The sequence below is a fragment of the Sapajus apella genome, unplaced genomic scaffold, assembly GCF_009761245.1.
Source record: "Sapajus apella isolate SASKATOON/1434 unplaced genomic scaffold, GSC_monkey_1.0 scaffold2, whole genome shotgun sequence".
NCBI lineage: Eukaryota > Metazoa > Chordata > Mammalia > Primates > Cebidae > Sapajus > Sapajus apella.
In genome coordinates, this window is record NW_022436942.1 from 20377980 (window position 1) to 20393512 (window position 15533).

The following is a 15533-nucleotide window of genomic DNA, read 5'->3' on the forward strand; positions in this document are numbered from 1 at the left end:
GTGGATCACGAGGTCAAGAGATCGAGACCATCCTGGTCAACATGGTGAAACCCCGTCTCTACTAAAAATACAAAAAATTAGCTGGGCATGGTGGTGCGTGCCTGTAATCCCAGCTACTCAGGAGGCTGAGGCAGGAGAATTGCCTGAACCCAGGAGGCGGAGGTTGCGGTGAGCCGAGATCGCGCCATTGCACTCCAGCCTGGGTAACATGAGTGAAACTCCGTCTCAAAAAAAAATATATATATATATATATATACAAAAAATTAGCTGGGCATAGTGGTGGGCACCAGTAATCCCAGCTACTCGGCAGCTGAGGCAGGAGAATCACTTGAACCCGGGAGGCAGAGGTAGCAGTGAGCCAAGATCGCTCCACTGCACTCCAGCCCAGAGAAAGAGGGAGATTTTGCCCAAAAAAAAAAAAAAAGATTTTTTTTTTTTTAAAAAAGGACACTAAAATCAAAGAGGCTCAGGTGTTACCTTCAGCAGGTTACTTAACTTCTCTGTGCCTCAATTTCATCACTCACAGTAGGGATAAAAATAGTATCTACTTTAGGCCAGGAGCAGTGGCTCACGCCTGTAATCCCAGCACTCTGGGAGGCCGAGGCAGGCAGGTCACGAGGTCAGGAGATTGAGACCAGCCTGGCCAACTAGTATTCTACTTTATAGAATCTTTATGAGGATGAAATTATTTAATATAAATGAAGTACTTAGAACTGTGCTTGACAGTAAGTGCTAAATACTTTATTATTATGGTTATTACTACTACAACCACCGCTAAGGTATGAGAAGGCTGCCAAGAGACTACAGAGGAAAAGGCACCTTCCGCAGGGAAGGCTGGGAAAGGCTACCGAGGAGAGATGCTGGGACTGAGTTTGAGATGAGCAGGACTTGTTCAGATGGGCTGGGAGGAAAAGACGTCCTAGGGCAGGGCTCGGCATGCCTGGAGGTTGGGGAAAGCATGTCGATCAGCAGAAGGTTGATAACTGAACATCGTGCTCTAGGTTCTCTAGGAGAGCGTTCAGAGGATAAAGGAGGGCATTGAAGCCAGAGGGGTTCAGGGCAGACCTTGAGAAGGTAAAGTGGGTCTGGAGCTGGGATTAAAGAATGGGTAGGATATAAAGAACCTACCTAGAGCTGAGGACACATGGTAGCCAGGTAGGCCTGGAGGTGTTCCCTTGGTCCTCTCCTCTGGCCCTCCTGGAACTGTGCCCTCCTGGACTGGGTCTGTCCTTGCCTCACAATCTACCCCCGGCTCCCCAGCTGTCTGGAGTTCTTACTGGATAATGGTGCAGACCCCTCCCTGCGGGACAAGCAGGGCTACACAGCTGTGCACTATGCAGCCGCCTATGGCAACAGACAGAACCTCGAACTGGTATGTGTTGGGGCCAGCCTGCAGGAGGGGAGGCTGGGGCAGGGCACAGAGGGTTTGTGGATTCTGAAATCAAGGATGGTTTAATCAAATGTGGTCTTTAGATCCCAGAGGCTTAGTGGGGATTGCTGCGAGCTGGGGACTGGGGCACTATCTTGGGAGTTCCAGAGTCAGCACCTACTTTCCTGTCCATTGCAGCTCTTAGAAATGTCCTTTAACTGCCTGGAGGATGTGGAGAGCACCATTCCAGTCAGCCCTTTGCACTTAGCTGTGAGTCCCATGTCTTTTTCTCTTGCCTTCCTTGTCCTACCTGCTCACAGGCCCAAGCAAAGGTTCCAGTACTTGTGAAGTTATCCTTGCTTCTGTCTTCTTGTGGGAGAGGGGATAAGCACAGCTCAGGGTCAGAAGCCTCGAGGGGCCCAAGGAGCTTGTTGACAACTAAGGCCTTGAGCTTTCCATGGGCCTCAAGAGCAGAGAAGGGGCAGGGAGGAGCAGGGAATGTCTCAAGCTATGTGCACTGGTTGCCTGCACCCCGCCAGGCCTACAACGGTCACTGTGAAGCCTTGAAGACCCTGGCGGAAACGCTGGTGAATCTGGATGTAAGGGACCACAAGGGCCGGACCGCACTCTTCCTGGCCACGGAGCGCGGCTCTACTGAGTGTGTGGAGGTGCTTACGGCCCATGGCGCCTCTGCCCTCATCAAGGAGCGCAAGCGCAAGTGGACGCCCCTGCACGCTGCTGGTTAGTGCCCACTTTAGGCTGTTGCTCTACCCTTGCCATGCCAGATCCCTCCTGGATGGGGCTGGGGCTGGAAGTGGAGTAGGGTGAGGAGAATGGAGACTTCAAGCCCTGATTCATATCTTCCTATCCTCAAAGATTTTTCCCTGCCCCAGGTCTTCCCGTAACGTTGACCCCAAGTCCTTTAGGCTTGACCTGGCCTCCCTTCCTCCTCCTGGCCCTGTCCTGACATGGGGTCCCTTTCCCCTAGCTGCCTCTGGCCACACTGACTCCCTGCACTTGCTGATCGACAGTGGGGAACGAGCTGACATCACAGATGTCATGGATGCCTATGGACAGTGAGTGTGGGCCAGGGTGGGGTGCAGGTTTTCCAGTCCTTATGGGATACTCACTCCTCCTCTTCTCCCTCTGTAGGACCCCACTGATGCTGGCCATCATGAATGGCCATGTGGACTGTGTACATCTGCTGCTAGAGAAAGGATCCACAGCTGATGCTGCTGACCTCCGGGGCCGCACCGCCCTCCACCGCGGGGTGAGTGAACTTCCTGGGGGGTTCGTTTGCATGTGGGCCTCAGTGTGGGAGCACAGGACTCACCAGCAGTAGGGCATGCTATCATCTAGCTATTGTCTAGGAGGCTAGCCAGGATTTTGGGCCCAGTCTTTTTTTTTTTTTTTTTTTTGAGATAGGGTCTTACTCCCATTGCCCAGCTTGGAGTACAGCGACACTATCACAGCTCACTGTAGCCTTGACCTGCTGGGCTCAGGTGATCCTCCTACCTCAGCCTCCTGAGCAGCTGGAACTGTAGGCACATGCCATCATGCCCAGCTAATTTTTTTATTTTTTGTAGATTGGGGTCTTGCCATCTTGCTCAAGCTGGTCTTGAACTCCTGGGCCCAAGTGATTCCCCCACCTTAAGCGTCCCAAAGTACTAGGATTACAGGCATAAGCCACCATGCCCAGCTCTGCCCAAGGTCTTATTGAGCCTTGTGCTTGCTCCAGGATGAGTCCCTGACATCCCCAGCTGATTTCCCTGATATCTGTGCTTTTTGTTTGTTTGTTCATTTGTTTGTATTGTTTTTGAGATGGAGTTTCACTCTTGTTGCCCAGGCTGGAGTGCAATGGTGTGATCTCGGCTCACTGCAACTTCCACCTCCCGGGTTCAAGTGATTCTCCTGCCCCAGCCTCCCGAGTAGCTGGGATTACAGGCATGTGCCACCATGCCCGGCTAATTTTGTATTTTTAGTAGAATTTTTGTATTTCTTTTTTTTTTGCTTGAGACACAGAGTCTTTCTTCATCGCCAGGCACCAGGCTAGAGTATAGTGGTGCGATCTCGGCTCACTGCAACCTCTGCCTCCCGGGTTCAAGCAATTCTCTTGCCTCAGCCTCCCAAGTAACTGGGACTACAGGCATGTGCCACCATGCCCAGCTCATTTTCACCATGTTGGCCAGGATGGTCTCGATCTCTTCACCTTGTGATCCGCCCTCCTCAGCCTCCCAAAGTGCTTGGATTACAGGCGTGAGCCACCGTGGCCGGCCTTGTATTTCTACAAATACAAAAATTGGTAGAAATACAAAAATTAACCCAGCTAATTTTTGTATTTCCACATTGGTCGGGCTGGTCTTGAACTCCCAACCTCAGGTGACACCTGCGTCGGCCTCCTAAAGTGCTGGGATTATAGGCGTGAGCCACCACACCTGGCCTGTTTTTTGTTTGTTTGTTTGTTTTTATTATTTTTGAGATGGAGTCTCGCTCTGTCACCCAGCCTGGAGTACAATGGCACATTATCTGCTCACTACAACCTCCACCTCCTGGGTTCAGGTAATTCTTCTGCCTCAGCCTTTCAAGTAGCTGGGACTACAGGCGTGTGCCACCGTGCCTGGCTAATTTTTATATTTTTAGTAGAGACGAGGTTTCACCGTGTTAGCCGTGATGTCTCGATATCCTGACCTCATGATCCACTTGCCTCAGCCTCCCAACACGTTGGGACTATAGGTGTGAGCCACTGCTCCTGGCCAATATCTGTACTTTGTAAGACTCTGCCTGGGATACCCCGCTGGCCCCATCCCATCACATAATGTCACCACCACCTAGATCCTCTTACATGACCACCTGTCCTAAGCTGCCTCCTCCTCCCAGAAGATTTTTTGATCCCTTAGTCTCCTTCTTCTCTCCATTTAGTCTTTCACTCCAGAGCTCCAGTATTAACTCTCAGCATTCTGACTGACTGTTGGCATAGAGAGAGTCAAGGAGGAAGATGTGGGTCCCTAACACTTAGAATCATTGTTGTAAAGGGCCGGGCATGGTGGCTCATGTCTATATAATTCCAACACTTTGGAAGGCCAAGGTGGGCGGATCACCTAAGGTAAGGAGTTTGAGACTAGCCTGGCCAACATGGTGAAACTCTGTCTCTACTAAAAATACAAAAATTAGCTGGGCATGGTGGTACATGCCTAAATCCCAGCTACTCAGGAGACTGAGGCAGGAGAATCACTGGAACCTGGGAGGTAGAGGTTGCAGTGAGCCAAGATCGCACCATTGCACTCCAGCCTGGATGACAGAGCGAGACTGTATCTCAAAAAAAATAATAGTAATCATTGTTATAAAGTCAAGGATTGGAGCCCTGGAAGTGGTTCTTACTCCTGAGCCAGACCCCAGCAACAGGCCGGGGGAAAAGGAGGAGCTTTTCATCCCCTTCACCCCCCATGTTACTCACAGGCAGTGACTGGCTGTGAGGATTGCCTGGCTGCCCTGCTGGACCATGACGCATTTGTCCTGTGCCGAGACTTCAAGGGCCGCACGCCCATTCACCTGGCCTCAGCCTGTGGCCACACTGCAGTACTGCGGACCCTGCTGCAGGCCGCCCTTTCCACAGACCCCCTGGATGCCGGGGTGGATTACAGCGGATACTCGCCCATGCACTGGGCCTCCTACACTGGTATTAGCCTGGGGCCTCTAGAGGCACGGGAGTGCGTGTTGCAGTGTGTGTAGAGGAGTCTGGGTGGGTTGTGGGAGGGACCTGGGTTGATCTGAATCTGGAAGTGGAATGGAGTGTCAAGACACAGGACAGACAGGGACGATTGCTGTTTTTCTCCATCACTATTTCTTCCTCATGCCCAGGACATGAAGATTGTCTGGAGTTGTTACTTGAACACAGCCCGTTTTCATACCTGGAAGGAAATCCCTTCACTCCTTTGCACTGTGCAGTGTAAGTGCCTTCTGCTGCATCAGCCCTTCTCTTGAGGGCCCGTGACCTGACCTTAGGACAAGTAGTCCACTTCCCTTGTCCTTCCTGATGACATTTCTCCCTCTTCCTCTAGGATTAATAACCAGGACAGCACCACAGAGATGCTGCTGGGAGCCCTGGGTGCCAAGATTGTGAACAGCCGAGATGCCAAAGGACGGTGAGTGATGGAAGACTTGGGGAGAAGCCCAGTTGCCTCTGGCTTCCTCTTTCTGCTCCAGCAGTAGACTCATCCCTATTTTAATCTACCCTGATCCCCGCCTCACAGGACCCCCCTTCACGCCGCTGCCTTCGCGGACAATGTCTCTGGGCTCCGGATGCTGCTGCAGCACCAAGCCGAGGTGAACGCCACTGACCACACTGGCCGCACTGCGCTCATGACGGCGGCTGAGAACGGGCAGACCGCTGCTGTGGGTGTGTAGGGGCCGCATGTGGAAGGGAGGAGCTCCCCTGGGGCATTTGCAGGATGGGTCAGCCCTGCCTGTGGAGACTAGCTAGGGCTGGGGTTCAGAAAGCAGGAGGGTTGTCTTTGGATGTCTCGCCGTCTGCGGACGGGATGCAAAGTATTTGCAGATAGGAGAGTGGAGAGCCAGGATGGCTGCTGCTCTGGCGGGAGGCGTCAGTTCCTCTGTCACATTTCTCTTGTAGAATTTCTGCTGTACCGAGGGAAGGCAGACCTTACTGTGTTGGATGAGAACAAGAACACGGCCCTCCACTTGGCTTGTAGCAAGGTACTGCCTGAAGCGATTAGGGGCTGCCTGTGTAAGGGGCACAGCTTGATGAAGCGGGGTAGGTCTCGGTTGCAGAGGGGACTGGGCCAGAAGTGAGGATTGTCCAGATTATCCAACTGGTGGGGCAGCTGTTTGTCTTCCTGTCACTCTTCCCAATTCCTGCCCTGCAGCCTGCCACACTTCTACTTCACAAGTCTCCACTCTCTGTTCCCCTCTCTCAGGGCCATGAGAAATGTGCCCTCATGATCCTGGCAGAAACCCAAGACCTTGGCCTTATCAATGCTACCAACAGTGCGCTGCAGATGTGAGTGCCTGGGGAAGGGGGCTCCAGGCCGAGGGAGGCTGGTGGGTGACAAAAGAGTAGCCATTGTTAAGGGGCTCTCTGGAGCCCATAATATTCATTCAGCACCCTTGCCATGCTGTCTGGAGGTGGAAGGGCAACTTAGCATCAAGCTCCTTCTTTTTCCTTTTTTCCAAGGCCACTCCACATTGCTGCCCGGAATGGTCTAGCTTCTGTGGTGCAGGCCCTGCTGAGTCGTGGGGCCACAGTGCTGGCTGTGGATGAAGAAGGTGGGTGGGGTCCGGAGCCCCCTGCCTCTCCTGGGTTTTGGGTCAGAGACAGTCTTCAGGAGTGACTTCTTAATCTTGCTCTACATGGGATTTTCTTCCCAAGGGAACTCTTCAGAGCAGGGAGCCCACACCAGTTCTCTGGAGTCTCAGAGGGGAGCCTGCAGGGTCAGGAGGACTCCACACCCAGGCTCTGTCTCCCATGCCCGCCCTTTAGCCTGCACTTAGGGAATCTGCCTGTCAGCCTTCCTGGGCCCTTGTCACCTTTGGATTCTGCCCCTGCTGGGTACCTGCTTGCCTTGCCTTCCTCCGTAGAGAAGAGACTTCAGGGCCTGGGGGAGGCTGGCTGGGATACAGGACTCTGCCTCAGTTCTCCCCGTTGGCTCTGCAGGTCACACCCCAGCACTGGCCTGTGCCCCCAACAAAGATGTGGCAGACTGCCTGGCCTTGATCCTTTCCACCATGAAGCCTTTCCCACCCAAGGACGCCGTCAGTCCTTTCAGCTTCAGCCTGCTCAAGAACTGCGGCATTGCAGCCGCCAAGACGGTGGGTGGCTGCGGCGCCCTGCCCCACGGGGCCTCCTGCCCCTACAGCCAGGAGCGGCCCGGTGCCATTGGGTTAGACGGCTGCTACTCTGAGTAGCCCCCTCCAGTGTCCCTTCCCCGCCGGTGGCTTGATATCTAATTCTATTTATTTAGAAAAAGTCTAAACATTTAGGGCACTTTAAAGGAGAACACGACTGGGTGGAGGGGGCAGAGGGGAAGAAAGCCCTGGGGAGCAGCTACTCACCCCTTTGCCACACCATCTTGGCCTGGCAGGGGTCTGGGACTGACAGGGAGCACCCCAGGCCCTTGGTACCCCCAGGGTGACCCCTTCTGCCAAGTGTCCCAAAATGATTGCTAAATGCCTGGCTCCCCTACTCTTTGACTCCATCTCTTGGTTCCCTCTTTCTGCTGCCAGCTCCCCAACTCTTCCCTGGGGACTCCTCTCTGTGTCCCCCTTCTCCCCTGCCCCTACTGCCAGGCAGATCCCCTCTTCTTCCATACCCATCACTGCCTCCCTGCTCGGCCGGTCCCTCCATCCCCGCAGCAGTGAGAAGCCTTAATTTCTGGTACTGTGTGAGCACTCTGGGGGTGTCCCCCTCCCCCTTCAGGGGCAGCTAGAGGATGAGGGGGGAGGATATTTAGCACTGGGGCCTGGAGTTTTTTCCCCACTTTGTACCCTATCACCCCTAAAGTTCAAATGCAAAACACTTGAAGCAGCAACTACTGTACCTGGGCCCCAATCCTGCACTCTCCCCTGGCTCCTCATATGCAAATCAAGGGCTGGTTCTGCCCCCACAGCCTGCCCCTTTCCCCTTCCCTCCCACTCCCAGCCTGGCCCCTAACCACGCACTTTAACCTTGCTTCTTTTACCTTCTTTTGGGAGGGCAGAGCCTTTGGCCATTCCCGCCCTAGCTCTCCTTTCCTTGATCTTTGAGGCTTGTCATGAATTTTTAAGTAAGCGTTTTATCCTTTAGCGGAAGACACAAGTTAACTTCCTGCCCATTTCAAAACCACAGCCCTAGTATGTCCTTTGTGTTTCAGGCATGTGTTTGCATGTATATGGAGGGAGGGACCATGTTCTTCCTCCTGTGCCCCCCATCCCACAGTTTCTCTGTGCTCCCTGTCTGCCTCCACCTCCACCTTCCTTTATGTCCAAGAGTACCTACTGCCCCAGTCACTCCTGATCTGAAGCCAAAGATGGTAGGAGGGGCAGGGCCAACAAGGGACCGTGGCTACTCGGGACCCAGGCTTCCCCTCCAGTGTGAGGAAGAAGCTCTGACCTAGAGAAAGATGAATAGTACTGGGGCTTGGTCCCTGCCTTCCCAGCAGGGAAGAGAGATGAGATTGAGCTAGGGGCTGCACTGATAAGATTTCTCACAGTCACACCCCAAAAGCCAAACTGGGCTGGAGTGAGGAGGGGGCAGTTTTCTCTCTAAATGTAGCATTGAATTTGGCCCTGGTCCCTTTAAGTGCTCTGTCCACCCATCTCCTAGTGCAGCCTCCTGGACAGTTGGACCCACTCCTGCAGCCCAGTGTTCCCTTCCTCACACTCAATACCTCAGCCAGGGGCCAAGACACAGAACTTGAATAGAGGTCATGCCCCCTCTGCCCCCACAGTGCATCCTTGCCCAGTTTGGCTGCCATCAGTATTGTCCCCTGAGAACTGGACAGGCTTCGTTTACACAGTACAGGGTCTCCCCCTGGGGGGATCCTTCAGCCTCCCTCCCCTACCCAAGTTTGCTTTATTCACAGTCTTGCCCATCTTTCAGTTGTGTCCCCTGAATGTCTTGCCACCCTTGCCAAGGGTGGGCTGAGGGGAGGGGGGCATCCAAGGGACCCCCTCCCTCCCCAGTGGATACCCTTAACCATACCTCATGCTGGTTTCCAGAAGCTTGGGGTGTTTTCCAAGTCCGTATCTTTTGATGATCCCTTTTGATCCCCTGTCTCTCTGTGTCTTGCTTCTCCCAACCCTCAGTTCCTAAACCATTTCAAGGCTTCCAAATGACCATTATTGGTGAGAAGGATTGTGCAGCTTTTAGTTTTTATTTTTGTTTTCAAAGCCAAAGGGCCTGTGACGCCCCCCTTGCCCACCTCCCTCCACACCATGTCCTTCCCTATACGACAATCAATGTGACCTCTCTTAAGGGCTGCAGCCCCCATCCCCAACCCTGCTGGCTCTGCAAAGCTTGTCCTCTCTTCAATTCTCTCTCCTGAAATCTTCCCATTCCACCCCCTCCCTCTCATCTTGGTGCTGGGAATTAGGTGGTGGGGGGCAAGGGGAGCGGGGAGATGGGTCCTCCAGAGAGAACTTGCGGGGTGTGAGTCGTGTTCTCCTTTCTTGACATTTGGCGATGGCGGGAAGCATCTGAGTATCTGTCAGGAGCCCCGTTGTCTTGCTAGATGAGATTTCTGGGGGCTGACTGCTCCCTGCTGCCCTCAGCGCACTGTCAGCAGTGCTGGGAGGTGGTGGGGAGTCCTCTGTCCCTACATATGTGGCTGTGAGGAAGCCTGGGGGACAAGCAGCCTCCTCTCCTTATGCCAAAGGAAACTCCACGCCCCACCCCGGGCTCCCCAGCCGTAGTGTTTTTTGAAGCATTTTGACCATTCTCATGGCCACTGAATATTTATTTTAATGTTAAGATTTTTTTTTAAACCTCTTTGACTTAAACGGGTGTGGAGAAGTAAAACAGGCAGAATGCCCCCCAATCTTCAGGGGGGATGGGGGGGAACAGCGCCTTCCCTTTGTCCTCCCCCTCCCCCCTCTCCCCACCGCAGCTCTAAAGCACTTGCTTCAAGTAATAAGCACTTTTGTGAAAAGGCCTATTTTAAGCAAGGACCCTGGGAGCAACCCCAGGTCCCAGCAAAGGAAACAGAGCGAGGGCGACATAGGAGACAGGGAAACAGATGTGTGAATCAGAGGGTGAGATGGAAAGAGCCAGTTTTTAGTTTCTGATTTTTGGGGAGCTGTTTCTGGTTGGGCGGTGGCTCTGGTAGGGTCGTGTACTATCCTTCAGAAAAACGAACGGCACAAACTGTGGGTCCCAGGATGGACCAGCAGACCCGGGTCACTGCCACTGTCCACTGCGACTGATGGGCCACCTCCCCTGCCCCGTGGCCCCCTGAGCCATAGGACTGCTGAAAACCACTGAATGTACAGCCCAGGTTGGGGTGGGGAGCAGCCCCTGGGGGAGGGGGCTTCTCCTTTTGTTTGGTGCTGTGGGGGGTGGGAGAGACGAGACTGAGGGACTGCCACCCCACGTAGACGTGTTCCTTGGGGTGGAGGGGCTGAGGAGGGCCTACCTCCCTCTCCAACCCCAGCCATGGCCCCTCCTCCTTCCTCACCCCTATCCGTTTTGACTGTAAGTCCAGCTCACCTTTGCCTTCAATATGTAACCAAAGGAAAACTCAATACTGTTTCCACCACTGTCTGCCCACCCGAGCACCTTCTTACTCCCTGGACCTAGAAGAGGAGAAGAGGCTGGGGGTGGGGTGGATGGGGCCCGAGTGAATGGTTCTCCAGCTATACCCCCAAAACCTCCTCCAGGGTCTTGGAAGGGGTCCTGAGAGGTGGGATTAGGGCCAGGCTGGTGGGGCTGAGTACGCACACTGTGTATCTTACGCACATGAGTGTTTTTGTCTAAATGACTCCAGTGACCGCTCCAGCGGGGAGGCCCCTTCCTCCTTCCCTCTCAGCCGTTTCTCAGCCCCTTCCCATACCCAGTGTTCATCCCCTACCTCCCCTTCCCACCGCAAAGGAAAATAGCCTTACAGACCCTAGCCCAGAAACCCTACTCCTGGGGCAAACCAGTATGGGCCCCCATCCCGCCTAGTTTGAACCCTACCTTGTAAGGAGGGATAAAGAACAAAGCAGTCCCTTCCCCTCTCATTGTGGTGGCTCCAGCCTTCCGCAGCCTTGACACAGGTTGGGCAAGGGTGGAGGTGAGGAATCTTTGAGGACCAAGCCCAGTGGTCTGGGAAGCGGAAGGTAGAGAGGGAAGGGTCTGCCTTGGGGGCTCCCTCCTCCCAACCCAACCCCTAGAGAAGCGACCAAATCCCAGAAATGGGGTGAAGCTGGGGTGGGGAGGGTCTGCTCTTTGAATTACTTGAAGGTACTGACTCCAAGGCTGCTGTTGCCCACTTACGTGTGAGGGGGACACTGTCACTGCATTTGGGAGGGCAGAGGATGGCGGGTAACCAGAGGATCTACCTTGGCCTTCGCCCGCTCCTGCTAGGCCCTTTCCCTGGGGAATCTGGAAGCCTGACATTGCCCCCAGGGAAGTTGGGGAGCACCTTCCCTCCCTTCTCCACCCCTCACTCTGGGCACCCTCTCCAATTGCACTAAAGTAGCTGTTGTGCCAGTCTTCCCCCCACAAGGGGGGAGGTCTCTGCTTCCAGTCTTCTTCCCCCGCTGCCTCCACTCCCTCCCCAGACAATCTCCTTGTTCCCCTTGTGTTCCTGGATAGCTCAGCTTTGTATGTGTGTTTGGGGTGGGGGTGGGTTCTGGCTGGAGTGGGTTTGGCAGGGGTTTGGGAAGGGTTAGGGGAGGATGGAGGATGAAGTCTCCTACCCCCTTCCCCAGCTCCAGGCCGCAGAAGCCTGGGAGGGAGGGTGCCTACTCTCGCTGCTGTGTGTCTTGCAGATGTGCCAAAATGGGGGTGGGAGGGAGGGGGGGGTGCCTGGTAGAGCAGCCCCCAGGGTGGCTCTCTCAAAGCAATATAGTTCCCCTGCGGGGGACAGCAAGACAGGGGAGAGGGTTGGGGTGGGGACCTGGGGGTTCCCCATGTACAGCTGTGTATATTCAGGGGTGTTCTCTGTCTGGTACCCGCTGTGGGCATCTATGTGTGCGTGAACCTCCCCTTCCCCATGCCCTGCATGACCTGTGATGCTGCAGACACCACCATCCTGTGTGCAGGTGTGTGTTGGGGGGCACGGAGGGGCATGTTCCACGTCCTGTTGCACCCTCCACCCTGTGACCCATGTACTCGGTTGTAGGAAGTAAAGAGAACTGAGCACAATTCACTGGATTCTAGTGGAATCTTTCTCTAAGCAATTTTCCCATTCCTGCCTCCCTGCCCCGGAACCACCTGTGGTGCTAGTGTTGGGATCGGGGGTGTTTAACGCTGGTGGGCAGCAATAAGGGGCAGATGTGCCCAGATGCCTGCATCCCCAGGGTGTGAAGGGCAGCAGGAAAAAGTGGGGACCTCGGTGCATTTGCCCCACCCCTCCCCTCCCTGGGCTAAAGCACAATGCTCTCCCTGCAGATTAATGACCCTGCACCCGCCAGGCCCCTACTCATATTCACATCCTCCCCAACCGGCTTCGGGTCCTCCCACCACACCCTGATTTTCTATGCTGTTTTGGTGCAAGTACAACTGTCGTAGTCATGGCTTTGGGATGGGTTCTGTTTATTAAAATCCTATTGCTCCTACTGGCCCTGTGTCCCGCCTCCATTCCTGTGGTTGGGGGGAAGGAAGGGCAACCCCGACCCCTTTCCACTGGCCCTGTCAGCCCTCAGTCAGCCCTCAGCAGCCACAGGCAGTAGCCGCTCCTCCAGCAGGGCTATGGCAAGCATGAGGCTGCCCCCCAGCAGCAGCCCCAGCCCCTGCAGGAGCACGTGGAGCGTAGGCAGGGGCTCCTGAGGACGAATCAGGGCTGGCAGCTAAAAGAAAAGGAGGGAGGATGTCAGCATTCTGGCCTTGCCCCTGACCTCTCAACACCAGAGGGAGGGTGTCAGAAAGCATCGCCAGCCCCCGCCCAAACGCCTCAGTCCCTTGTTTCTCAGACTTTTGCGGGCTTGCGGTCTGACACCCTTTCAGGAGCTGGTGGTGGAGGTGGAAGGACTGCTACCTCCCTCTCCTCCATGCCTGCTCCCCACTGCCCTTGATTTCTCTGCTCTACCCGACATCTCTCACCATGTCCACAAGGGCCACGTAGAGGAAGACCCCGGCAGTGACCCCAAACACCCAGGGAGTGAGGGGGACGGGGCCCCGGCTGAGCCCCACCCCCAGGGCTGCGCCTCCCAGTCCCAGGGCTCCAGACACAAGGCTCAGCAGCAGCAGCCGCCGAAAGGACAGCCCTGACTGGAGCAGCATGGCAAAGTCACCTGTTGGAGAGAGAGCACAGGATGGGAGGGAGTCAACTGGGGCTGCCCTTCACCCTTGCCACCCGCCAGTCTCCAAGCTGTACCCCTTAGAGCAATCTCCTCTCTGGCGTCCACCCCACCCTACTCCTGCCATTCCTACCCAGTTCGTGGGGCAGCTCATGGCAGAAGACTGCTAAGGTGGTACTGAGGCCACTGGAGAAGCCATCAGAGAAGGCAGCACCTGGGGCCAGCAGGGTTGAAAGTTGTCATTCCAGAAGAAAAGTCTCCTCAGAAGCAGGCTCCTGTGTTCCATGGTCCTCCCATCCTCTCCCCATCCTCCTGATGGCCCTCTCCTAGTCCCAGCTGATAACTAGGAGCCCGGGCCTCCCCTCGGACCTGCCTCCCTCCATTCCCACCCCTCACACCTATGGCCAACCCATCAGTGAGGTTGTGTAGACCATCTCCCAGGAGGACCATCCACGTGATATCGGTGCCTCCCTGGTGCCCATGACTGTGGCCTTGGTGCCCAGGAGGGGCTGGGGCTGGTGGGTGCTGGTGGTTCTGCTCCCTCTGGCCCTGAGCCCCTGGCTCTGTGGTAAGAAGCACAGGACAGTGTTGGTGGCTGCAAGTAAGGACTGTGAGCTAGGAACCTACTCTTCAAATTTTCTCCTCTTGTCACCTCGAGCTGCCTGTAGGGGCTGAAGGGCCATCCCACTGCCATCCTCTGGGTCCAGGTTTCGTGTTTCGAAGTCCCTTCGTTTTCGCCTGCAGCATCTCTGAAATAGGAAGGCATTCCTTCTGGTGGAGGAGGCAGCAGGGCCAGGGACTAAGGGGAAGCCAGGGCACAAGCTGGGAAGATGAACACCTGGTTCCACCTCTGGCACCTGGGATGCTCTTTGGCCTCTACCTTCTTCCCAAGTTGGCACCTCCCCTCTGTTTTTTGTTGACTTGAGCTCAGGAGAGGACGAGATTTGGCCAGAAGTCTTGGGTCTGTGCTTAAGGAGTCCCTACCCACTCCCTGTTAGCTGATAGGCCCTGTACACCAGGCAAATGTCAGAGATCCAGGAGCACACACTGCTCCTCACCTTCTGGCTTTTTGGGCCAGTTCTTGACTGGGACTCTGGTCTCAGCAGAAGGAAGAGAAGAGTATAACTCACTGGCCTGAGCCCTCGGTGACGCAAAAGCCCCAGCATGTTCTCCAGCACAAAGAGCAGGAAGATGCCTCCGAGCACAGACAGCCCTGGGCCCAGGTCCTCCTCTGGTAGTCCACCAGGTCCTGTGTGCCACCCTTCTTGTGCCTGACAGAGTAAAGGTCAGGGCAGACCCTGGAAGCCCCTATACCCGACAGCATCCCCTTCACGCATGGGTAGCGGCAAGCCTTTGCTCATATGCTCTAGTAGAAGGCAGCCATGGGCTCAAGCCAGGGTCCAGGAGTAGGATGTGGGAGCTGATGGAAAGGGAGAGGGGATGCCCTACAGCTGGGGACACCTTAGATCCATGGAGGCCATCCTCCATTGGGGACAGGGGTACAAGGAAGGGGTTTCACATACATGTGGCAGCAGGTGTAGGAGTGCATCCCCACAAAGAGTGCCCACAGCCAGGGCCCCCAGGAAGCCCAGCAGGGGCCGCAGTAGACGAGGTCCCAGGAGCCGCAGCAGCAGCAGGGATAGGGGAGAAGGGAGGCTGAGCAACAGGACTGCCAGGGCACTCTGAAGCAGGGCTGGGGAGAATCAGGGGCTGAAGTTAGATCAGGGCCAGAGGAGGGCTCCATACGTAAGGTGGGACAGAGAACACTCGAAGGAGAGGCAGGACCCCAGTGAGCCTCCTTCCTTGGCATGGGCCCCAATTCCAGGATTCAGGGTGCCCCCCACCCACTCCTACTTGCTGACCAGATAGTAGATCCCCTGGGGGTGCAGGGGCTGGAGCTCCTATGCAGACACGGCTGTCGATCTGATAAAGCAGGGCTGGACACAGCAGAGCAAACTGACGAGGGGTCAGAGGAACAGCAGGGCTCAGGCCAAAATTGACCAATAGCTGGGAGCCATTCAGACACTAGGGGAGTTGAGGGTCATACATTGGAGAATCACCAGGAACTATGACTCAGATCTTTTTTTTTTTTTTTTGAGACGGAGTTTCACTCATGTTACCCAGGCTGGAGTGCAATGGCGCGATCTCGGCTCACCGCAACCTCCGCCTCCTGGGTTCAGGCAATTCTCCTGCCTCAGCCTCCTGAGTAGTTGGGATTACAGGCACGCAC

At 55.2% G+C, this 15533-nt stretch overlaps 2 protein-coding genes across 11 annotated transcripts in view; one reads left to right on the top strand and one right to left on the bottom strand.

The window, feature by feature from the left end:
- Positions 1 to 428: 428 nt before the first annotated feature.
- Positions 429 to 12622, top strand: ANKRD52 (ankyrin repeat domain 52). Of its 2 annotated transcripts, XM_032290862.1 has the most exons (14): positions 429 to 1155; positions 1261 to 1372; positions 1568 to 1639; positions 1909 to 2110; positions 2358 to 2445; positions 2522 to 2639; positions 4826 to 5045; positions 5228 to 5315; positions 5428 to 5511; positions 5620 to 5765; positions 6000 to 6082; positions 6304 to 6386; positions 6561 to 6652; positions 7041 to 12622. In XM_032290862.1, the coding sequence occupies exons 1-14, from the start codon at positions 1145 to 1147 to the stop codon at positions 7289 to 7291; spliced, it is 1650 nt and encodes a 549-aa protein (XP_032146753.1). In that variant the 5' UTR covers positions 429 to 1144; the 3' UTR covers positions 7292 to 12622. The 2 variants fall into 2 exon arrangements, with proteins under 2 accessions (XP_032146753.1, XP_032146763.1); XM_032290872.1 differs by lacking the exon at positions 6561 to 6652.
- SLC39A5 (solute carrier family 39 member 5) overlaps positions 9848 to 15533 on the bottom strand; it is a 14136-nt gene continuing 8450 nt past the window's right edge. For 2 of the 9 annotated variants that reach the window (XM_032290815.1, XM_032290825.1), the window contains exons 4-11: positions 15166 to 15328; positions 14827 to 14996; positions 14434 to 14574; positions 13956 to 14052; positions 13702 to 13866; positions 13437 to 13517; positions 13107 to 13297; positions 9848 to 12853 (exon numbers count right to left, since the gene is read on the bottom strand). In XM_032290815.1, coding sequence (XP_032146706.1) covers positions 12710 to 12853; positions 13107 to 13297; positions 13437 to 13517; positions 13702 to 13866; positions 13956 to 14052; positions 14434 to 14574; positions 14827 to 14996; positions 15166 to 15328 — 1152 coding nt within the window. In that variant the 3' untranslated portion in view covers positions 9848 to 12709. Of the gene's footprint in view, positions 12854 to 13106; positions 13298 to 13436; positions 13518 to 13701; positions 13867 to 13955; positions 14053 to 14361; positions 14575 to 14826; positions 14997 to 15165; positions 15329 to 15533 lie in introns of all 9 variants that reach the window. The other 7 variants (XM_032290788.1, XM_032290796.1, XM_032290807.1 and 4 more) reach the window with 6 other exon arrangements.